This window comes from Pantherophis guttatus, chromosome 1 (genome assembly GCF_059756535.1).
Source record: "Pantherophis guttatus breed Tessera chromosome 1, ASM5975653v1, whole genome shotgun sequence".
NCBI lineage: Eukaryota > Metazoa > Chordata > Lepidosauria > Squamata > Colubridae > Pantherophis > Pantherophis guttatus.
The window spans coordinates 12,021,900-12,046,374 of record NC_142063.1 but is presented as its reverse complement, the minus strand read 5'-3'; the positions used below and the strand labels follow the sequence as shown (position 1 = coordinate 12,046,374).

General features: G+C 45.2%; 1 protein-coding gene across 3 annotated transcripts in view; it reads left to right on the top strand.

Annotated features, from left to right (window-relative positions):
- The first annotated feature begins 5,806 nt into the window (after positions 1–5,806).
- Positions 5,807–24,475, top strand: part of GNA15 (G protein subunit alpha 15) — a 35,519-nt gene continuing 16,850 nt past the window's right edge. The window contains exons 1-7 of one of the 3 annotated variants that reach the window (XM_034422689.3): positions 5,825–5,936; positions 8,033–8,098; positions 9,534–9,816; positions 14,263–14,447; positions 17,019–17,173; positions 19,616–19,744; positions 22,654–22,783. In XM_034422689.3, the coding sequence (XP_034278580.2) occupies positions 9,690–9,816; positions 14,263–14,447; positions 17,019–17,173; positions 19,616–19,744; positions 22,654–22,783 (726 nt within the window). In that variant the 5' untranslated portion in view covers positions 5,825–5,936; positions 8,033–8,098; positions 9,534–9,689. Of the gene's footprint in view, positions 5,937–7,733; positions 7,807–8,032; positions 8,099–9,533; positions 9,817–14,262; positions 14,448–17,018; positions 17,174–19,615; positions 19,745–22,653; positions 22,784–24,475 lie in introns of those variants that run through there. The other 2 variants (XM_034422688.3, XM_087873069.1) reach the window with 2 other exon arrangements.

The following is a 24,475-nucleotide window of genomic DNA, read 5'->3' as shown; positions in this document are numbered from 1 at the left end:
CACGCACCAATCAGCTGACCGGCACGAATGCTCACACCGGAAAACGGAAGACCAGGTCTTCCGGTTTCCGGCACTGCCTCACGTACAAAGGCCAGCTGATCATCACATGCGCACCAGAAGCCCGGAAGAGGAACGGGTGATACCGCGCATGCCAGGAGACATGGCTCTGTGTGCCACTTCGGACACGTGTGCCATAGCTTTGCCATCACGAGTATAGAACAGGGGTGAAATCCAGCAGGTTCTGACAGGTTCTGGAGAACCGGTAGCGGAAATTTTGAGTAGTTTGGAGAACTGGCAAATGCCACCTCTGGCTGGCCCCAGAGTGGGGTGGGAATGGAGACCTTGCAATATCCTTCCCCCAGGAGTGGGGAGGGAATGGGGATTTTGCAGTATCCTTCCCCTGGAGTGGGGAGGGAATGGGGATTTTGCAGTATCCTTCCCCCAGGAGTGGGGAGGGAATGGAGATTTTGCAGTATCCTTCCCCCAGGAGTGGGGAGGGAATGGAGATTTTGCAATATCCTTCCCCTAGGAGTGGGGAGGGAATGGAGATTTTGCAGTATCCTTCCCCTGTCACACCCACCAAGCCACACCATGCCCAGCAAGCCACGCCCACAGAACCGGTAGTAAAAAAATTTGAATTTCACCACTGGTATAGAACATAGAATAATAGAGTTCGAAGAGACCTTGGAGGTCTTCTAGTCCAACCCCCTGCTCGAGCAGGAGACCCTATCCCATTTCAGACAAATGGTTGTCCAATCTCTTCTCAAAAACCTCCAGTGATGGAGCATTCACAACTTCTGGTGGCAAGCAGTTCCACTGGTTAATTGTTCTCACCGTCAGGAAATTTCTCCTTTAGTTCTAGGTTGCTTCTCTCCTTGGTTAGTTTCCACCCGTTGCTTCTTGTCCTGCCTTCAGGTGGTTTGGAAAAATAGGTTGACCCCCTCTTCTTTGGGGCAGCCCCCTCAAATATTGGAACGCAGCGTAATTCAAAGGATTCCTGCCTTCCCTCAGATAAAGATGTGGGAGGCCAGAGCTGGGGCTGGCTTTCGGGAACCTAGGCGTTGGTGATAAATTGCAGATCCTGGTTTCCTTGGTGGTCTTCCGTGCTCTGTGCTCCGCTTCGCTGTTGTCCATCAAGAATGCCAAGTTCTCTAAACATTCTCTTTATAAACAGTCCTAGAGAAGGAGACCAGCGGCCCACGTGGGGATTAAACGCGTAACTTCCAGCCCGGGTCCTTGTTGGCATCAAGAAGAAATATCTTTCCGAATTTGCATTCACCCGAAGGCTTCTTCGAGAAGATGCTGGCTATCTCTTCAGCTGCGGAGAGGGGCTTTTGACCAGGGGTGAAATCCAAATTTTTTTTCCCTACCAGTTCTGTGGGCGTGGCTTGGTGGGCATGGCAGGGGAAGGATATTGCAAGATCTCCATTCCCACCCCACTCCAGGGGGAAGGATACTGCAAAATCTCCATTCCCACCCCACTCCAGGGGGAAGGATACTGCTAAATCTCCATTCCCACCCCACTCCAGGGGGAAGGATACTGCAAAATCTCCATCCCCACTAAACTCCAGGGGGAAGGATATTGCAAAATCTCCATTCCCACCCCACTCAAGGGGGAAGGATATTGCAAAATCTCCATTCCCACCCCACTCCAGGGGGAAGGATACTGCAAAATCTCCATTCCCACCCCACTCCAGGGGGAAGGATACTGCAAAATCTCCATTCCCACCCCACTCAAGGGGGAAGGATATTGTAAAATCTCCATTCCCACCCCACTCCAGGGGGAAGGATACTGCAAAATCTCCATTCCCACCCCGCTCCGGGAGAAGGATACTGCAAAAACTCCATTCCCACCCCACTCCAGGGGGAAAGATATTGCAAAATCTCCATTCCCACCCCACTCCTGGGGGAAGAATATTGCAAAATCTCCATTCCCACCCCACTCCTGGGGGAAGGATACTGCAAAATCTCCATTCCCACCCCACTCCAGGGGGAAGGATATTGCAAAATCTCCATTCCCACCCCACTCAAGGGGGAAGGATATTGCAAAATCTCCATTCCCACCCCACTCTGGGGCCAGCCAGAGGTGGTATTTGCCAGTTCTCTGAACTACTCAAAATTTCTGCTACCGGTTCTCCAGAACCTGTTAGAACCTGCTGGATTTCACCCCTACTTTTGACTCCTTTTCTTTCCTGGCTGTGGAGGATGGTCGACTGTCATTTTTGTTCTCTACGGTGGAATTCCTTGCGTGGCGGCTAAAGAGTTTTAGCTTCTTTCGGATCTAAGTTGCCTGGAAAACAGCAGCAATCTAGGGGTAAAATCCAGCACGTTCTGACAGGTTCTAGAGAACCAGTAGTGGAAATTTTGAGTAATTCGAAGAACCGGCAAATACCACCTCTGGCTGGCCCCAGAGTGGGGTGGGAATGGGGATTTTGCAATATCCTTCCCCCAGGAGTGGGATAGGAATGGAGATTTTGCAATACCCTTCCCCCAGGAGTAGGGTGGGAATGGAGATTTTGCAATATTCTTCCCCCAGGAGTGGGGTGGGAATGGAGATTTTGCAATATTCTTCCCCCAGGAGTGTGGTGGGAATGGAGATTTTGCAATATCCTTCCCCCAGGAGTGGGGTAGGAATGGAGATTTTGCAGTATCCTTCCCCCAGGAGTGGGGAGGGAATGGAGATTTTGCAGTATCCTTCCCCCAGGAGTGGGGTGGGAATGGAGATTTTGCAATATTCTTCCCCCAGGAGTGGGGTGGGAATGGAGATTTTGCAATATCCTTCCCCCAGGAGTGGGGTGAAAACGGAGATTTTGCAATATCCTTCCCCCAGAAGTGGGGTAGGAATGGAGATTTTGCAGTATCCTTCCCCCAGGAGTGGGGAGGGAATGGAGATTTTGCAGTATCCTTCCCCCAGGAGTAGGGTGGGAATGGAGATTTTGCAATATTCTTCCCCCAGGAGTGGGGTGGGAATGGAGATTTTGCAATATCCTTCCCCCAGGAGTGGGGTGGGAATGGAGATTTTGCAGTATCCTTCCCCCAGGAGTGGGGTGGGAATGGAGATTTTGCAGTATCCTTCCCCTGCCACACCCACCGAGCCACACCATGCCCACCAAGCCACGCCCACAGAACCGGTAGTAAAAAATTTTGAATTTCACCACTGCAGCAATCCAAAATACTGCTCCATAGCTGCTGAAAAAACAGGCAGGGTGAATTTGAATGTCAGCTTGAACTTGGCTTGTTTAAAGCCAGACGCCCCTGGCTTTTCCCAGATGTAGACACGATGGCACAAAGATTGGGTACCTCTTTCCCATTATCAACCTGATCCTTGCAAGACGTAAGGGATCTTCTGAATATTACACTTTGAAGATAGGTCTTCATCGGGTTTGCGCTCAAGGTATTTCAAGGGTACCTGTTTCTGTACATCAGCGTTTCTCGGCTTTGGCAAACTTTAAGAAAGGTGGACTTCCCGACTCCAGGAGGAAGGATATTGCAAAATCTCCATTCCCACCCCACTCTGTAGCCAGCCAGAGATGTTATCTGCCAGTTCTCTGAACTGCTCAAAATTTCCGCTGCCGGTTCTCCAGAACCTGTCAGAACCTGCTGAATTTCACTCCTGCTTCTCTCCCTTTGTGATGGAGCTTCAAGTAGAAACGTGAGCCTCCATTTCAAGGGGATTTTCTGAATTTTTCTGACCTCTCCGGGTGCCCCTCCTTCAATCCTGCCTTAATAAATCTCAGTCCTAGTTCAATTATAATGATGGCAGCCCTCCACTCCAAACTTCCCTCCTTTGTGCCTTTTAATTCTTTTTCACCGGCATCTGTTACCGAAATCTCAAACCTCCTGGAGAAATTCAGGTGTTCGTGTCACCTTTATTTATTTATTTGCAGGAACTGGCGGAGAGAATGATCTTCCCAGACTTTTTGACAATGTGTTAATGCTACTGGGATATTTTTAACTCCCTGCTTTCCTTTTTTTCCTCTTCATCTTTCTGCCTTCCATCCTTCACCACCACTCCTTCTCCTCTTTCTTCTCCCTTCCTTCTTCCCTCTTCCATCCTTCTTCTCCTCAACTCCTCCTCCCTTCCATCCTTTGTCTCCTCCTCCTCTTCCTTCTCTCTTCCATCTTTTTTCTCCTCAACTCCATCTCCTTTTCCTTTCCATCCTTCCCTTCCTCTTTCTCCCTTCCTCCTTCTCCTCCACAATTCCTTCCATCCTTCTCCTCCTTTCCTTCTCTCTTCTTGTCCTCCTCCTGTCTTCCATTCTTTTTCTCAACTCCTTCTCCTTTTCCTTTTCATCCTTCTCCCTTCCATCCTTCTCCACCACTCCTTCTCCTCCTTCTCCTTCTCCTCTTCCTTCTCCCTTCTTTCTTCCCTCTTCCATCCTTCTTCTCCTCAACTCCTCACTTCCATCTTTTTCCTCCTCCCTTTCTCTCTTCTATCCTTTTTCTCCTCAACTCCTTCTCCTTTTCCTTTCCATCCTTTCCTTCCTCCTTCTCCCTTCCTCTTTCTCCTCCACAATTCCTTTCATCCTCCTCCTCCTCTCTTCTTGTCCTCCTCCTCCCTTTCATCCTCCTCCACGATTCCTCCTCCTTCTCCCTTCCATCCTTCTTCTGCACAATTCCTTCTCCCTTCCATCCTTCTCCACAATTCCTCCTCCTCTTCCCTTCCATCCTTTTCCTGAACAATTCCTTCTCCTTCTCCCTTTCATCATTCTCTCTTCCACCTTTCTCCCTTCCATTCTTCTTCTGCACAATTCCTTCTCCCTTCCATCCTTCTCCACAATTCCTCCTCCTCCTCCCTTCCATCCTTTTCCTGAACAATTCCTTCTCCTTCTCCCTTTCATCATTCTCTCTTCCACCCTTCTCCTCCTCATCCCCCCTTCCATCCTTCTCCATCACTCCTTCTCCTCCTTCTCCTCTTCCTTCTCTCTTCCTTCTTCCCTCTTCCATCCTTCTTCTCCTCAACTCCTCACTTCCATCTTTTTCCTCCTCCCTTTCTCTCTTCTATCCTTTTTCTCCTCAACTCCTTCTCCTTTTCCTTTCCATCCTTCCCTTCCTCCTTCTCCCTTCCTCTTTCTCCTTCACAATTCCTTCCATCCTTCTCCTCCTCCTCTCTTCTTGTCCTCCTCCCTTTCATCCTTCTCCATGATTCCTCCTCCTTCTCCCTTCCATCCCCCTCCTCCTCCCTTCCATCCTTCTTCTGCACAATTCCTTCTCCTTCTCCCTTTCATTCTCTCTTCCACCTTTCTCCCTTCCATCCTTCTTCTGCACAATTCCTTCTCCCTTCCATCCTTCTCCACAATTCCTCCTCCTCCTCCCTTCCATCCTTTTCCTACATAATTCCTTTTCCTTCTTCCTTTCATCATTCTCTCTTCCACCCTTCTCCTCGTCCTCCTTCTCCCTTCCATCCCCCTCCTCCTCCCTTCCATCCTTCTTCTCCACAATTCCTTCTCCTCCACCCTACCTCCCTTTTCCTGCACAATTCCTTCTCCTTCTCCCTTTCATCATTCTCTCTTCCGCCCTTCTCCTCCTCCTCCCTTCCATCCTTCTTCTCCACAATTCCTTCTTCTCTCTTCCACCCTTCTCCCTTCCATCCTTCTACTCCACTTCTCCTTCTTCTCCTTCTCCTTCCCCTTTCACCCTTCCCCTTCTCCACTTCCTCCCTCCCTTCCATCCTTCTCCACTTCTCCTTCTTCTCCTTCTCCTTCCCCTTTCATCCTTCTCCTTCCCCACCTCCTCCCTCCCTTCCATCCTTCTCCTTTTTTCTTCCCTCTTTCGATTGGACAGACAGATTTTACGCAACCGCATCCGGAAAGTTTTGCAATTTGCCTTTCCTGCGATCTTGCAGCCTTGTCAGCCTTAGGATCTGGACTGTTGAGTGAACCTCCACAAGTTTGGGATTCCCACCGGGCAGCGGCGTCCAAAGGCCACCCCGCAAGGTAGTCCGCCCTCCCCGGGGGATGCTGCAGGTCGGGAAGAGCCCCCAATGCAGCCGGGCACAAGCCCGGAGAAGCGGCGGGCGGCGGGTGGGAGAAATGCGCAACTGAGCGCTGGAGGGTCCCCGAAAGCGAAAGGAGGAAGCAGGCGGGTTGGCTCGAAGTTTGGTTCTAAGTGGTGTTTTGTGTGAACTTCTCCTTGCTTCATAAACTGGTGTGTGTGTTTGTGTGTGTGTGTGAGATTGTAAATCTCCGCTGATTGGATGATCAAGCAGGATGGGGCCCCCTCCTCTCCTCCTCCTCCTCCTCCTCCATTCTCTTCCTCCCTTCATTCTCCTCCTCCTTTCCCCTTCCTCCTCCTCTGTTAATAACCCGTTTGCCCTCCCACCTCCTGCTTTTCCTTTCCTCCTCCCTTCATTCTCCTCCTCCTCCTTTAATTCCCCTCCTTCTCCTCTTTTAATTCCTTTCCCCTTCCCCTTCCTCCTCTTCCTCTCCTTCTCCCTTCATTTTCTTCTCATTTAATCCTCTCCTCCTCTTCCTTTTATTACCCTTTTCTTCTCTTCCTTCTCTTCCTTAATTCTTCTCCTTTTAGAAGAGGGAGAGGCTAGGTTTGAGGAGAAAGATTGCTGTACTACAATAAAAAAAAAGAAGATGAAGTGGAAGAAAGGCAGCTCTGAACAAATATAAATATAAATAGATTAGTAAAAAGAATGAATTGTTAAAGAATAAAAGAGGATAAATATGTACAATTAGCAAAGTTAGAATTTAGGGATAAATGAAGAAGGGGTTTATATATGCAAGTATAGAAATATTGAGGTATATTCAAAAAAAAAGGAAAGAGGGAAAGACGATATTGACAAAAATTGTAATTGAGTAAAATGTATTTGAATTTGACTAATTGTATAAGATAAGAAATGACCAACACTCTGTTCAAAAAAAAAAAAAGAAAGAAAGATGTGGGTGAAAGATGTTCTCCTCTTTTAATCCCTTTCCCCCTTCCTCTTCTTCCTTCATTTTTCTTCTCATTTAATCCTCTTCTCCTCCTTTTATCACCCTTTTCTTCTCTTCCTCCTCTTCCTCTCCTTCCTCCTCCTCCTCTCTTAATTCTTCTTCTCCTTTAATCTTCCTCCTTTCCCTCCTGCTCTTCCCTTCCTTCTCCTCTTTTTAATCCCTTTCCCCCTTCCACCTCTTCCTCTCCTCCATTCTCCTCCTTTAATCCTCCTCCTGGCCCAAAGTTAAGCCCTGGCTGATTTTTTTGCGGGCTCAGAAATTAAGCGGGGATAAACCTGCATAATCCTGGGATGGGAGACCACCAGGAAATTCCAGGAAGGTTGATTAAACTAGGAAACAGAAAGAAAAAAAAACCACATCATAAAAAGAACCACAAACCACTTTGGTGTTGCTGATTGGACCTGCCCACTTACACCATTGAGTCCAATAAAGAAGATTTTGCTTTGATGTGGGACGTAAAGAGAGGGCACCAGTTTTCATGGCGGGCATCTAGACCGACGGAAGCAACTTCAGGAAGAGAAGATAACTGAGATGATGTTCATGCCACAAATTCTTCTGAGATAGAAAATTTATTTATTTTGGAGTTCTGGGTGCAGATGACTTTGTTCCAAGATAACTCCCACTTAACTGGATGGAAAATTTGAAATCTATTTTAGCAACTTAAGAAGAGGGTTGTTTGCACAAAATAGGGCCAATCTTTTTTTTTTCGAAGAAATTGCTCACCTGGGCAACGGTCTTCCCTCCCTTGTCTAAAATCAAAGCAAAACAGCTTTACCCACCTGAAAAGGATGCCTGCAGGATTGTGGGTGGTCCATCACTGAAGGTTTCCAAAAATAGATTGGAGAACCCTTTGAATAGGATGGTATGAGGTTTTCTGCCTTGAGCTGTGGGTTGGACTAGAGGATCTCCGAGGTCCCTGCCAGCCCTATGAGTTTATGTTTTTAAATTGCTTGCTTAGCTGATGACCTTATTTTACTCTCCTCGTCTGAGACATTAAGCAAGCTTTAAGACAGAAAAAGGAAATGAAACTTGGGGGGGTGGAATGAACTGTCAATTTTCATTCTGATTGTGTCACTTCTCTCTTTCAGCTGATAAACAGAAAAAGGAAAGAGGGAGGAAAAACTGCGTTCTCACAAAACCTCTGGATTATCAGGGTGAGCCTTGCTTAATTCCAAAAGCAGAGGAGAAGAAACTGGGATGGAGAATTAGAATGGAATGGAATGGAATATGAAATATGAAATATGAAATATGAAATATGAAATATGGAATATGGAATATGGAATATGGAATATGGAATAGAATAGAATAGAATAGAATAGAATAGAATAGAATAGAACAGAACAGAACAGAACAGAACAGAATATGGAATAGAATAGAATAGAATATGGAATAGAATAGAGAATAGAATAGAAAAGAAAAGAAAAGAAAATAGAGAATAGAGAGTAGAACAGAACAGAACAGAACAGAATATGGAATGGAATGGAATGGAATGTGGAATGTGGAAAATAGAATATAGAATATAGAAATAGAATATAGAATATAGAATATAGAATATAATATGGAATATGGAATATAGAATAGAATAGAATAGAATAAAATAGGATAGAATAGAATAGAATAGGATAGAATAGAATAGGATAGAATACAGAATATAGAATAGAATAGAATGGAATATGGAATAAGAATAGAATAGAATGGAATGGAATGGAATGGAATGTGGAATGTGGAATGTGGAATGTGGAAAATAGAATAGAATAGAATAGAATAGAATAGAATAGAATAGAATAGAATAGAATAGAATAGAATATGGAATATAGAATATAGAATATAGAATATAGAATATAGAATATAGAATATAGAATATAGAATGGAATATGGAATAGAATAGAATATGGAATATGGAATATGGAATAGAATGGGATATGGGATAAAATAGAATAGTATATGGAATAGAACAGAATCAGAGTTGGGACCTTGGGAGGTCTTCTAGTCCAGCCCCTTGCTCAAGCAGGAAACCCTATACCATTTCAGATAAATGGCTGTCCAATCTCTTCTTAAAAACCTCCAGTGGTGAAGCACCCATGATTTCTGAAGGCAAGCCATACCACCGGTTAATCGTCCTCACTGTTAGGGAGTTTCTCTTTAATTCCAGATTTCTTCTCTCCTTGATTAGTTTCCATCCGTTGTTTCTTGTCCTGCCCTCTGGTGCTTTGGAGAATAACCTGATCCCCTCTTCGTTGTGGCAGCTCTTCAAATACTGGAATTCTGCTATCATGTCACCCCTAATTCTTCTTTTCTCTAGACTGGCCAAACGCAAATCCTGCCACCGTTATTCATTTGTTTTAGTCTCCGTGCTTTTAATCACCTTACTTGCTCTTCTCCGCACTTTTTCCAAAGAAGTTTCAACATCTTTATTTTTTGTAGTGTGGTGACCAAACTTGGTTGCAGTTATTCCAGGTGTGGCCTTACGAAGGATGTCAAGTAACTTCCCATGAATGCTGGAGGGTGGAACTAGCCCAGCCCACATTGTTGGCATCGGTGGAGTCTCCTCCGCCAAATTTTTGTCTCACGCTGAAATTTGATCTCCAGATAGTTTTCTGCCGGACGCCACTTCCCAGAGGTCGATGCTCGTCCGCTCAGGCCACGCCTCGGTGGAAGGAATCAGCCACCGCTCCTGTATCAAATCCTGATTTCGTGGGTCCCCTCTCTGATTTTGGAAAAACCTGGAGCGGTTTGGGAACCACCATGGTCTGGTGCCTGTGCTTTATGTCCGAGGACGAGAAAAATGCCATGGTGATCGATAAAGAAATCAGCCGGCTGCTTCAAGAGCAGAAGAAACGAGACCGATGGGAGTTAAAGTTACTACTGTTGGGTGAGTAGATAACTACTCGTGTTTCCCCGAAAATAAGACCCTGTCTTATATTTTTTTTGAACCCCGAAATAAGCGCTTGGCCTTATTTTCGGGGAGGTCTTATTATTTTGGGGCGCGTAGAACAAGACGGGGCTTCTCTTGCCGTCTTACCTGATTTCCAGCTCTGCGTTTAAATATTTTCGGGGAGGGCTTATTTTCGGGGGAAGGCTCATTGTAGCGCATGCGCTCAAAAGCCCGATTGGGCTTATTATCAAGGGATGTCTTATTTTCAGGGAAACAGGGTATACAGGCAGCCCTCGACTTACAACAGTCCATTTAGCGACCGTTTGAAATTACAGCGGCCCTGGAAAAAAAAAATGATTGTGACTGTTTTTCATACTTACGACTGTTGCAACATCCCCGTGCAATTCAGCATCCCCTGCAATTCAGACACTTGGCAACTGATTCGTGTTTATGACCGCCGCAGTGTCCCGGCCAGTGGTGGGTTTCAAGTAATTTAACAACCGGTTCTCTGCCTTAATGATTTCTTCCAACAACCAGTTTGCCAAACTGCTCAGAAAGCTAACAACCGGTTCTCTCGAAGTGGTGCGAACCGGCTGAATCCCACCGCTGGTCCCGGCCCAGGGTGACGGGATCCTCTTTTGCAACGTTCTGACAAGTAAAGTCAAGGGGGAAACTAGATCCGCTTAACAACCGTGTGACTAACTTAACAGCTGCGGTGATTCGCTTAACAACGGTGACAAGAAGGGTCGATGAATGGGGAGACATGTGCTTAACGACAGTCTCGCCTAGCAACAGAAAATTTGAGCTCAGTTGTGGTCATATAATCGAGGACTGCCGGTATGTGGTATTATGGGCTACATAGTCAGAGGTATGAGTAGCTTAAGAACCATGGTGGTGCAATAGTTAGAATGCAGTACTACAGGCTATTTCTGCTGACTACTGGCTACTAGCGGTTCGGTAGTTTGATCCTGACCGGCTCAAGGTTGACTCAACCTTCCATCCTTCCGATGTCATTGTTCAGGTTTTTTTGTAATGCAGCAAAGTGAGAGCTGAAATCTAGTTTTGGAAATTAAAAAAAAACCAAAACTGGCTTATGTTTTCCACATTTTCATTCTCTCTCCCTCTCCCTCTCTTTCATTCTGTCTCTTGTTTCTTTTCCTCTCTCATTCTCTCTTTCATTCTCTCTTGTTTCTTTTCCTCTCTCATTCTCTCTTTCTTTCATTCTCTCTTGTTTCTTTTCCTCTCTCATTCTCTCTCTCTCATTCTCTCTCTCATTCTCTCTCTTTCATTCTCTCTTGTTTCTTTTCCTTTCTTTCTCTCTCGTTTCTTTTCCTCTCTTATTCTCTCTCTCTCTCTCATTCTCTCCCCCTCTCTCATTTTTTCATTCACTCTCTTGTTACTTTTCCCCTCTCATTCTCTCTCGCTCTTTCATTCTTTTATTCACTCTCTTGTTTCTTTTCTTCTCCCATTCTTCCCCCCCCCCTTTTAATAGCAATAGCACTTAGACTTATATACTGCTTCACAGTGCTTTACAGCCCTCTCAAAACAGTTTACAGAGTCAGCCTTATTGCCCCCAACAATCTGGGTCCTTGTTTTACCGACCTCAGAAGGATGGAAGGCTGAGTCAACCTTGAGCCTGGTGAGATTCGATCTGCCAAATTGCAGGCAGCCAGCAGGCAGCAGAAGTAGCCTTCCAAGATCGGTAAAATGAGGACCCAGATTGTTGGGGGTATTAAGCTGACTCTGTAAACCGCTTACAGAGGGCAGCAAAGCACTGTGAAGCGATATATAAGTCTAAGTGCTATTGCTATTAGAGCACAGGCGGAATAATTTTATCTCCTTTTATCTCTTCTGCAGTGTTATCTATCAGAGTCTATGGGTAATGGTTTCCTGTATTGTTCATGAAATCTTTACAGGTAGTCCTTGACTTATGACCATAATTGAGCCTGGCAATTACAGTGAGAAAACATAACAGTTGTGAAGTGAGTGATCTTTACAAAAAAATTTGCAGGGATTGCTAAACAAATCCATTGTTATCTGTGGAATCGGGTTGTAAGTAGCTTTTTGGAGGGGTCTGTCGTACCTTGCTAAGTGGTTGCTAAGTGATTGTTTGTAAATCGAGGACTACCTGTATAATAGAAGGAAGAAAAGTGATTTGCAGGCCTCTTCTAATTTTTCCAAACTCTCTTTTTTGGGGCAATTCTCCTCCAACTATCCAAAACATAAAAACCTGAAGCAAAATTACTAAATTTGGGCAAGGAAATGTTAGCATTAATTTTAGCAGTTAAGCAAATAGTCACTTAACCACAACATGGTCAAAAAAGGCAAGATGGCGGCCACCACGCCATGAGGAAACTTCCACTTATTTTTAATGCCGAACATTAAAGCAGACAAACTATTGTTTTTCCTCCCAATCTGTAAAAAAAAAAAAAAAAAAAACCACTAAAAAAAAAATCCAAAACTTCATCTGTTCGATTCTGGTGTGGTATTATTTGTTTAAAAGCATAAACACGCCTGTAAAACGGAGTGTTTATGCAATTTATTGGAGGCTGTTTTCAGGATTAACGCTTGTTATGAGAAATGTCAAGGGTGTGTGCCAAAATCCAACAAATTCTTACTGCCGCAGTTGCAAATATTATTGTTAACCCCACGCCTGTTTTTAATGGATTCATGGAGATCAAACCGGCTGAATGAGAAGTTTTGCTATCACCTGCCACTGAGATGCTTTTGGGAAGGAGACTACAACCAAGCCAGCTTCCGATAGCTGAAGTGAGATGTTGGTTAGTTAGACCAGCGGTCACCAACTGGTGCAGTGGTCCACGAGAAAATTTTGGTGGTCCGCAGAAAAAATATTTGCATTTTTTTTATATTGCACTAAATCAGGGGTCCTCAAACTACGGCCCCTGGGCCAGATACGTGCAATGAACGTTTGTGTTGCTGCAGAGAGTCTCCCCCTTTGGGGTCTTTTTGTGCGGGGGGCAGAAATTCAGAATTGGGGTCTGCTTCGGCCTCCTGGTGTGGGGCTTTGGGCGAAGGCTGGAGGGAAGCGCCGCTGGTGGCAAGGAGCCGGAGGGCCTCGTTCCAGTGGGACTGCATCATGGCGTGGAACTGGCTGACCATCTCAGCCCTCTGAGCCTCCAGGCGCCGGTACCTGCCTTGCACTCCCGCAGGTCTTCCCTCTGCTTGGAAAGCCTATGCTCCTAGTCCTCAGTGAGGTACTTCTGCTGAGCCTCCTTCTCGGTCAGATCCAATTTGAACTGAGCTCTTTTGCCAACTTTTTCTCGTGATGGCTGCTTAGCTCCAACAACTGTTGGGGCCCTAAGGAGCCTGGACAGGGAGACAAGGAGTGGCTGAGAGGGGAGGGGCAAGTAGAAGCCAGCGAGGCGTCCCTCAACATGAGTGACATTGAGTTGGCCATGCCCACCCAATCACATGACCACCTAGCCACGCCCACCCAGCCAGTCATTAGGCAGATCATATTAGTGGTCCTCAGGATTTAAAATTATGAATTTAGTGGTCCCTGAGGTCCGAAAGGTTGGGGACCCCTGAGTTAGAGAACGGCAGAGAAAATCAATGGTTTTGAATTTGTACAGATTTTTGTTCATCTTTAACATAATTTTATATGTTCAATTTTTCTCATATCTTTTATTTTCTCTAAATTTAAAAAAAAAACCAATATTACCCTTCATCTTAACATCTCATCCTAGTATAATTCCTTTTTTCTTTTCCCTCCTTAAAATTTGAACCCCTAAATTTAAATTCACGGAACATAATACAATCCCCAATTATTTCCTTAAATTCTCTTATTCTACTCACCAATAATTCTTTTATCAACTATTTCAAATAATACATTTCAACAATTAAACATATTCAATAAAGGGGAAAAAAATCAATTAAAAATCAATCTTACTTCAGTACCCCTATATTTAAATTCATATAACATAATACAATTCCCAATTATTTTCTTGAATTCTCTTGTTCCAATCTCAGATAGTTTTTTTCTTTACCAGTTATTCCAAATAGTACATTTTGATATTTTTATCAAAACCAATTAAATTGCTGTTGCGATCTGGCGAGATCTGGCCATGAATGGTGTGAATGGGTTTTAATTGTTTTTAATGTTTTAATGTTTAATGTTTTTAAATATGGTTTTTAAATGCATTGTAAGCCGCCTTGAGTCTTCGGAGAAAGGCGGCATACAAGTTGAACAAATAAATAAATAAAATATATCTAATTAATTCATAATCCAATATCATTTCAACTTTCTTTTCTTATTTAGTTAAGTGCCAAATATATTCAATAACAAATTCAAAACCGGGCCAATATTCTGTTTAGAAAAGATGCATTGTATGTTTGTCTGTGTGTTTTAAAAAATAAAAAAAACTTTACAAAAAAAAAAAAGAAAGAAAATCAATGGGGTTTTTTTTGTGCGTTACCCATCAGGCACTGGAGAAGGAGGGAAAAGTACCTTTATCAAACAGATGAGGATTATCCACGGTGTGGGATTCACGGAAGACGAACGGAAGGACTTTTCCAAAGTGGTCTATCAAAACATCTTCACCGCTATCCAGGCTATTATCAAAGCTATGGAGAGCCTGCAGATTCCTTATGGTCAGGAGGAGAATGCAGTGAGTATCCGCATACAGGGAATCCTCGACTTACAGCCAGCGACCGTTTGAAGTTACGACGACGCTGAAAACAGTGACTGATGGACTGTTTTCACACTTACTTACTTACTTACTTACTTACTTACTTACTTACTTATTTATTTATTTATTTATTTATTTATTTTATTAGATTTATATACCGCCCTACTCCCGAAGGACTCAGGGCGGTGAACAGCCAAAAAAATAATAATAATTTTTTTTTAATAAAATTTTAAAAGACAGTATAAAACCACATTAAATAATTTGGCCCGGGACAAATTAAAAACACCCCCCATGGTTAAGACAAATTTAAAATTTACAATTTAAAAAGGGAAAAAGTTAGGCCAGGCCAGCCTGTTGAAATAGAAAGGTCTTAAGGGCGCGGCGGAAGGTGCGTAGATCCGGGATCCTCCGTATCTCCGGGGGGAGCTCATTCCAGATAGTAGGTGCCCCCACAGAGAAGGCTCTCCCCCTGGGGGCTGCCAGCCGACACTGTTTGGCTGACGGCACCCTGAGGAGCCCCTCTCTGTGAGAGCGTACTGGCCGGTGAGAGGCTACTGGTGGCAGCAGGCGGTCCCGTAAGTATCCATTGTGGCATCCCCACGGTCACGTGATCGAAATTCAGACTGGCGTATATTTATGACGGTTGCACTGTCCCCGGGGTCATGTAATCCCGCAGTTGCAAGTCTCTGATCAGCAAAATCAATGGGGGGGAAGCCAGATTTGCTTAACGACCTCATGATTCACTTAACAACTGCAGTGATTTGCTCAACGGCTATGGCAAATAGGTTGTAAAATGAGGCAAAACCTAAAGAGCAACTGTCTTACTTAGGAAAAGAGATGTTGGGCTGAATTATGCCTGTGCTCCATCGTTAGTTTGCTTTAGAGCAGCGGAAATGGGGCGGGGTGGAAAACGGGACCGGATTACAGCCCTTTTTACGACCTGTGGACTACAACTCCCAGAATTCCTGGGCTGGGAGTTGAAGTTCCACAAGTCTGTATTGGTTATTAATGACCAATAGACCACGGTTGTCCTGAAATCACTTCACACCTCCATGATCACTGTTCGTTCAGTGTGCAGCATTCAGGAAATGGGTCTCCTCTGACTAGGCTTCTAGAATTTTCCTACCCAACATTTCCCACTCTGCTCTTAACAGAATAACAGAGTTGGAAGGGACCTTGGAGGTCTTCTAGTCCAGCCCCTTGCTCAGGCAGGAAACCCTATATCATTTCAGACAAATGGTTGTCCAGGTTCTTCTTAAAAGCCTCCAGTGATGGAGCAACCCACAACTTCTCGAGGCAAGTTGTTCCACTGATTAATTTTTCCCACTGACAGGAAATTTCTCCTTAGTTCTAGGTTGCTTCTCTCCTTGATTAGTTTCCATCCATTGCTTCTTGTCCTGCTTTTAGCTACTTTGGAGAATGGCTTGACTCCCTCTTCTTTGTGGCAGCCTGTCAAATATCGGAAGGCTGCTATAATGACATTTATTTACTTATTTATTTATTTATTTATTTATTTATTTATTTATTTATTCATTCATTCATTCATTCATTCATTCATTCATTCATTCATTCATTCAATTTATATGCCGCCCCTCTCCAAAGACCCAGGGCGGAGATAAACTAGATACAGTATAGCAATAGCACTTAGACTTATATACCGCTTTACAATGCTTTACAGCTCCCTCTAAGCGGTTTACAGAGTCAGCCTATTGTCCCCCCAACAATCTGGGTCCTCATTTTACCGACCTCGGAAGGATGGAAGGCTGAGTCAATCTTTGAGCCTGGTGAGATTCGAACTGGCAAATTGCAGGCAGCCGGCAGGCAGCAGAAGTAGCCTGCAGTACTGCACTCTAATCACTCTGCCACTGAGGCTCATATATACTCAACTAGCTGGATGCACTACGAAACTATGTGCTCGGGGTTTAAATTGATACTTGCTGCCTGAAACTTAATGTAGAACTTTGGAACTCCGTAGAATCAGAGTGTGTTAATACAGTGCAACTGGCAGTTGGAACAGAGGGGGAGGGGGAGTAGAATGTCCCAGCCTGCAGCATCCATCAGTATTCATCTGGCTAGCATCCTGTCAGTGTGTGAGAGAGTTGAGGGGTGTTTGGAAACTCAAACAGTATTTGCTGTGTGAGCAAGAAGGAGACAGGAAGGAGGGTGGGCGTGGCTTAGCTCAATTGTTCTGTGGTAAAGCTGCTTGCTGCTGTGAAAGTAAAACTGAAAGTGAGACTCCTCTCCTCTGCTTGAGTTTTGCATTTGGAACAGATTTCTTTTTCAGGTGGGGAGAGGGAGTACAACTCCTTAGCATCAGAGCATGTTAATCATAATATGGGAAATACTAATGCTCTGATGGTCATTTTGAAAAATCCTTTCTTAGTGAGCACCTAGAAGCCAAGAGGAACAAACGTGGCAAATTTCAAGTTTGTAGATTTTATCGTTCTGGAGATTTCATAATTAATGCGTAAGTGGTTTCCGCTTTTATATATATAGATTCCTGCAACTGTTCTTCATCTGCCTCATAAAACCATCCTTTTCTGCCTCTAGCAAAATGCCCAGCGGCTTCTGAATGTCGATGCCTACAAAGTAGCCTCCCTGGAGCCCCACCACGCAAGGATCATTGGCGGCCTCTGGAAGGATGCCGGCATTAGGACCTGTTATAAGAGGAGAAGCGAATTCAACCTGCTCGATTCGACATCCTAGTGAGTCCCTTTAATCCGGTTCACTCTTTGGTTTGGAGCGACCATCACCTGTTCTTACCCTGGGTTGAGGGTTGATTGTAGTCTTCTCACGAAACAGACTCCTTGTCCTGAAAAAAAACCAAACCCTTTTTATTTGGCTAACGTGAATTCCTAGCATTCATATCCAGCAAAGGCCCGGCAAACAGTCTTTCAAGGGTGAATTGCAACCACAGACCTTATCCGTCCTTGGATAGTTGCCAGGCCAATAGCTTCCAGGCGCAACTGCTGTACAATGAAATGTTGGCAAGGAATCTCTGTGAGGCAGGAACTCAGATAAACCAAATCTTCACACTAATAAACGAACTGTAAGGTCCCAAAATACACTTGAGTCACCAGAGAGAGAGACTCAAGACGAGGCTTGCAAAAAAACCAGATTTTATTTATGGCCAAAAAGAAAATACTGGATGGAACTATATCCAGAACATACAGATACAATGCATGCGAGGAAATAGCCACACCTTGGGGAAGGTACAGCGTCCTTTTATACCCTCAGAGACATCAGCTTAGTACCCAATTCTGGCCTTCTAATTTAGGTTTGTGTATTCTTTGTTGCCCTGCAAGGGGGAATAGAAACTTCCCAATTAGTTTTATCTTAAGCATTTCTTTGTTTACTCAATTGGCCACTTAGCCCCCTGGTTTTGGAAGACAAGATCTTATCCAGATCAAACATAAATTAGGACTGAGGTGTAAATTATCCCTTGGAGATACGTACCATGCTCTTAGATGGCACAAGAAAAAACAGGGAGAAGATTGATATGGGTTCAGGTCAAATGGCATCCCCTTGTGCCTTTACTCCTGAGTCGACCCTTGTTCCTTCCCTGTTCCCTTCTCCTGACAGCTCTGCGCATGCGCACATCGGGAACAGGCTCCAGCTGTTCTTCTGCCCCACTTATCTCCGACTCCGAAGGTAGCTGATAACTGTCAGATGGCCCTGGCCCCCTCTCTGCCTCATCAGAGCCTTCCCCAGACTCCAGGACTGGCCCATGTTCCTCCCCAACCTCCTCACTGTCTGAGTCTGCTACCAGTTCCGCTGCTTGCAGGCGGGCCACAATACATAGAGCTGAAAGGAGGGTCCAAGAGCCTACCAGTTTTTTTTTAACTTGTTGGCACTGTGGTGGTGCAAAGATTTGTGTGCTCCCGAGTGGACAGTGGACACACACCAGAACAACTAGACACAAGGACAGGTTTTTTCTCCCATGCCATCACTCGGCTAAACAACCCATTCTCACAACACTGCCAAACTCTTTAGTAAGACTGTATTAATATTATTGCTCTCATCTTTCCTATTACATCTCTCTTTTTCTACTTATGACTATAACTTTGTTGCTTGTATGTTTACGATTTAGGTTGTTTTATTTAGTTTCCTAGTACCATTTATGTTGATTCTATCACTAAGTGTTGTGTCTTATGATTTATGATGAATGCATTTTTTATGATGACTTATCATGATTTATCACTTACAGCTTGTATGTACAATGAGAGCTTATGCACCGAAGACAAATTCTTGTGTGTCCAATCACACTTGGCCAAAAAAGAATTCTATTCTATTCTATTCTATTCTATTCTATTCTATTCTATTCTATTCTATTCTATTCTATTCTATTCTATTCTATTCTATTCCATTCCATTCCATTCCATTCCATTCCATTCCATTCCATTCCATTCCATTCCACTTCACTCCACTCCACTCCACTCCACTCCACTCCCCCTTCTCTTCTCTTCTCTTCTCTTCTCTTCTCTTCTCTTCTCTTCTCTTCTCTTCTCTTCTCTTCCCTTCCCTTCCCTTCCCTTCCCTTCCCTTCCTTTCCCTTCCTCCCCTCCCCTCCCCTCCCCTCCCCTATTCTATTCTATTCTATTCTATTCTATTCTATTCTATTCTATTCTATTCTATTCTATTCTATTCTATTCTATTCCATTCCATTCCATTCCATTCCATTCCATTCTACATTCCAATGTTCTGTTCTGTTCTGTTCTGTTCTGTTCCGTTCCGTTCCGTTCCGTTCCGTTCCGTTCCGTTCCGTTCCATTCCATTCCTTCTATTCTATTCTATTCTATTCTATTCTATTCTATTCTATTCTATTCTATTCTATTCTATTCTATTCCATTCCATTCCATTCCATTCCATTCCATTCCATTCCATTCTACATTCCAATGTTCTGTTCTGTTCTGTTCTGTTCTGTTCTGTTCTGTTCTGTTCCGTTCCGTTCCATTCTGTTCCATTCCATTCCATTCCATTCCACCACAGCTTTCCCAGATTTCAGGTCGGCTGAGGAATTCTGGGAGTTGAAGTCCACCTATCTTAAAGTTGCCAAGTTTGAAAGGCAGTGTACTAGAGAGGTGTATCCATTCATTTTGATATTTGTCAGTCCATTGCCCAGAATGATAGGTGTCTCTCTGTCTCAGCTTCCTTTCGAATCTGGACCGCATTGCTTCTGAGGGGTATGTGCCAAGTGCCCAGGATATCTTGAGAACTCGCGTGCCCACGACGGGCATTAACGAGTACTGCTTCTCAATGCAAAAGGTGATGTTAAGGTAAGTTGAAAAAACTTTCATCCCAAGTGTTTATGTTTCGTAATGGATTCCTTAAAATAAAGATATAATCGGGGTGGGTAACTATATAGTAGTTAGTCCTCGACTAACAACAGTTTGTTTAGTGACCATTCAAAGTTACAACATCACTGAAAAAAGTAACTTACAACCGTTTTTCACACTTGGCATCCCCGTGGTCACATAATTTACATTCATATGCTTGATAACCGACTCACATTTATGACGGTGGCACTGTCCCAGAGTCAGGGGATCCCCTTTTGCAAACTTCTGACAAGCAGGGGGGAAATCAGTTTCATTTAAGAATGATGCTAATTTAACAACTGCAGTGATTCACTTAACCAATGTGGCAAGAAAAGTCTAAATGGGGCAAAACTCTCAATTTTCTCACTGAACAACAGAAATTTGGGGCTCAGTTATGGTTGTAAATTGAGGACTAACTGTAGTCCCTTCATGACCTGTGGACTTCAATTCCCAGAATTCCTGAGCCAGCCATGTATCTTTGTGTCGTTGTGTAAGAACGACACATGAGCACAAATGACAGAAAAATGCCCTCCTCTGATGAGATAGGAACGTATTGCAATCTCATCCCTGAGATCCTCGCACTTACGACCATGGCAGCAATTCCCCACAGTCACATGATCAAAATTTGGGTGCTTGGCAACCGGCATCTATTTTCAATGGTTGCAGCATCCCGGGGTCACGTGATCAGTTGATGACTTTGCTTAATGACTACATGATTCACTTAACAACTGCAGTGATTTGCTTAACAACCATGGCAAAAAAAAAGGTCATAGAATTGGAAGTGACTCTCTTAACGGCAAATTTGCTTAACAGTGGAAATTCGGATCCCAATTGTGGTCATAAGTCAATCAATCAGAATAGAGCTGGAAGGGACCTTGGAGGTCTTCTAGTCAACTCCCTGCTCATGCAGGAGATCCTATACCAGTGACCTTCTTGCTGTCATGTGCCAAAAGTGGGGAGGGGGTCGCGCATGCACATGGCCACACCCATAATTCAGTCCCGTCCCCCCCGCGCATACACGTGTGATCCCCCCGCACTCCCCGTGCATACACGCCTCATTTCGGACCCAGCAGGCCTCCCTGAAGCCTCTGGAGGCCGAAAACGATCCATTTCCAGACTTCCAGTAGGCCCGTTTTTTGCCCTCCCCAGGCTCCAGAGGCCTTTTTGGAGCCTGGGGAGGGCGAAAACAGCCTCCCCCATCTGCCCGGAGGCCCTCCGGAGGCTGGAAACAGCCCATTTCCCCACTTCTGGTGGGCCCGGAGGCCCGCTTTTTGCCCTCCCCAGACTTCAGAAGCTTTCCTGGAGCCTGGGGAGGCCGAAAACATCATCCCAGAGCCTCCACGCGAGCCCTATATTTACCTGCCATCCAAAACGGGCCACATGGAGACTCCTGGGAGGGGAGGGGTGGTGTGAGCAGGACCAGCCAAAAATCAGCTGGCCGGTGCACGTATGCACGCTGGAGCTGAGCTAGAGCAATGGCTCGTGTGCCTGCAGATATGGCTCCACATGCCACCTGTGGCACACGTGCCATACATTCGCCATCACGGCCCTATACCATTTCAGACAAATGGTTGTCCAGTCTCTTTTTAAAAACCTCCAATACTGGAGCACCCATAACTTCTGGTGGCAAGCAGTTCCACTGGTTAATTGCCCTCACTGTTAGGAACTTTCTCCTTAATTCCAAGTTGCTTCTCCCCTTGGTTAGTTGCCATCTGTTGCTTCTTGTCTTGCCTTTTGGTGCTTTGGAGAATAATTTGACCCCATTCTTCTTTATGGCAGCCCCTCAAATACTGAAATACTGCTATCATGTCCCGCCTAGTCCTTCTTTTCTCTAGTTTGGCCATACCCAAATCCTGCAACCATTCTTCTTATGTTTTTAGTCTCTAGGCCTGTGATGGCGAACCTGTGGTACACATGCCACAGGTGGCACGCGGATTCATATCTGTGGGCACGCGAGCATTGCTCTAGCTTAGCTCCGGCGCGAGCAGCTGATTTTTGGTCCTTCTGGGCCCACCGGAAGTCGGGAAATGGGCTGTTTCCAGCTTCCGGAGGGCCTCCGGGGGTGGGGTGGGGAAGGCCATTTTCATCCTTCCCAGGCTCCTAGAAAGGCTCTGGAACCTGGGGAGGATGAAAAACGGGCCTTGCAGTCCCACCAGAAGTCGGGAAATGAGCCGTTTCCAGCCACCAGAGAGCCTCTGGGTGGATGGGAAAGGCCGTTTTTGCCCTCCCCAGGCTTCAAGAAAGCTTCTGGAGCCTGGGGAGGGCGATAAACAGGCCTACCATGCCACTGTGTACCAAAAGCGGGGGGGGGCACAGGGGGTTGCATGCGTATGCACGGGACACATTGGATTATGGGTGTGGGCACATGCACACGCAACTCCCCCGCGCTCCCCCCGCTTTTGGCACGCAACGGCAAAAAGATTAGCCATCACTGCTCTAGGCCTTTAATCATTTTAGCTTCGCCCAAGTCTCAATGTCTTTTTTGTAATGTGGTCCCCAAAACTGGACACTGTATTCCAGGTGTAGTCTTTAGTAAGGCTTTATGAAGAGGTACTTCCTAAGTGGCTCAGTGGCTAAGACGCTGAGCTTGTCGATCAGAAAGGTCGGCGGTTCAAATCCCTCATATAGGTCTCATGCGTGAGCAGGGGGTTGGACTAGATGACCTCCAAAGTCCCTCCCAACTTTGTTACTGTTACTTCATGTGATTTTGATTCAATGCCTCTGTTTATACAGCCAAGGATCGTATTAGCTTTTTTTGGCTGCTGCCGCACGCTCCGAGATCCCTCTCACGGTTACCGTTTTTGAGCCATGATTCACCCCACTGGAGGACTACCTATAAATATATATTTTTTTCATTTCTATTTTGTTAGGATTGTTGATGTTGGTGGGCAGAAAACTGAACGCCGGAAGTGGATCCACTGTTTCGAAAACGTGATTGCCTTGATCTATTTGGCCTCTCTGAGCGAGTATGACCAGTCGCTGGAGGAGAATAATAGCGAAGTAAGGAGCAGTGTTGAGGCAGGAATATTTGAGGGGATAGAGGGACAATGAAGGGTGAGGATTGTGTTTGTGTGTATTCTGTGTCAACACTTCAACCTGCATTTATTCTAGTGCTGACATAAAGAAGGAGAAGAGGGGGCAGCTGGCAAGAGGACGCTTGACTTCTCACCTACTTATTTTCCCTGAAGATAATATCCCCTAGGAGATGAGATGGGAGGGGGGACATTCCTGGGAGCTGAAGTAATAGATATGGGGAGAGTGATTTGGAAGAGGGCCAATGAGACGCAGAGAATTGGGGAACGGAAAGGGAAGGTTTGGGGTCAGGAAGTCAGAGTTGGCTACGCCACAATCGGGGACAGGTTGTCGTGCTTAATAAAATGAAAGATTTCTCCAAAGTTTATTTATTTTTATTTTTATTTTATTTTATTTTTATACCGCCCTTCTCCTGCGGGACTCAGGGCGGTGTACAGCCGAGATAAAACATAGCATATAAAATTTAAAAACAGTGTTTATGTGTTTGGAAATGCAATTTATTTTAATTGAGACGACATCGAAACCTGACATTCTGTGTGTGTGTGTGTGTGAATTTATATGAGGGGTCCTTGATGCTCTCTGAGCTTGATGGTTTTCTTGAAGACATTTCTTGACCCAACTAGGTAACATCATCAGTGCTAAAATGAAATGGGGTTTACTCTCTGTTTTATAGAAGTGACTCACCTGTCTACACTCCCTTCTAGCTCTCAGTTTATATACAAATACCACTCCCTTCTAGCACTGATGATGTTACCTAGTGGGTAATGAAACTTCTACAAGGAAACAACCAAGCTCAGAGAACACTGAGGACCCCACCTCTTCCTCTTCCTCCTCCCCTTTTCCTCCACCACTCCACAAACCTCACTCCCTTCTAGCACTGATGATATTACCTAGTTTGGTAATGAAATGTCTGCAAGAAAACAACCAAACAGCCAAGCTGTACCAAGAACCTCATAGTCCTTTTCCTCTTCCTCTTCCCTCCCCCTCCTTTTCCCCCTCCCCTCCAGCTTCCTCCCTTCTTCTACTCCATTCTGCAAATCATGCTCCCCACTAACATTGATAATGTTACCTAGATGGGTCACGAAATGTCTGCAAGAAAACCACCAACTTCAGAGAACATCAAGGACTCCACAGTTGAACCCTGAGCTACAAATATTCTCTTCTGTCAGAATTTATACATATTGTCTGGCCTTCTGATCCAGCTGAAATGTCCCTTGGTTGAGTGGTGGGATTCAGCCGGTTCGGGATGGTTTAGGACGGTTCGGGGCAACCGGTAGTTAAATTGCTGGCTGGCCCTTCCCCTCTCTTCCCCGCCCCTTCCAGGAGTCCCCATGCACCCCAGATTGGCTCCCAGGTAAGTGCAGGGAGACCTACTAGGCCCAAAATGGGACACAGGGGGGTGCGGCGCCCTCCCCGCAGCCCATTTTCTCTCCCAGGAGGCTCCTTTCTCTGGACAAACCAGGGGTGAAATCCAGCAGGTTCTGGAGAACCGGTAGCGGAAATTTTGAGTAGTTCGGAGAACCAGCAAATGCCACCTCTGGCTGGTCCCAGAGTGGGGTGGGAATGGAGATTTTGCAATATCCTTCCCCCCAGGAGTGGGGAGGGAATGGGGATTTTGCAATATCCTTTCCCCCAGGAGTGGGGAGGGAATGGGGATTT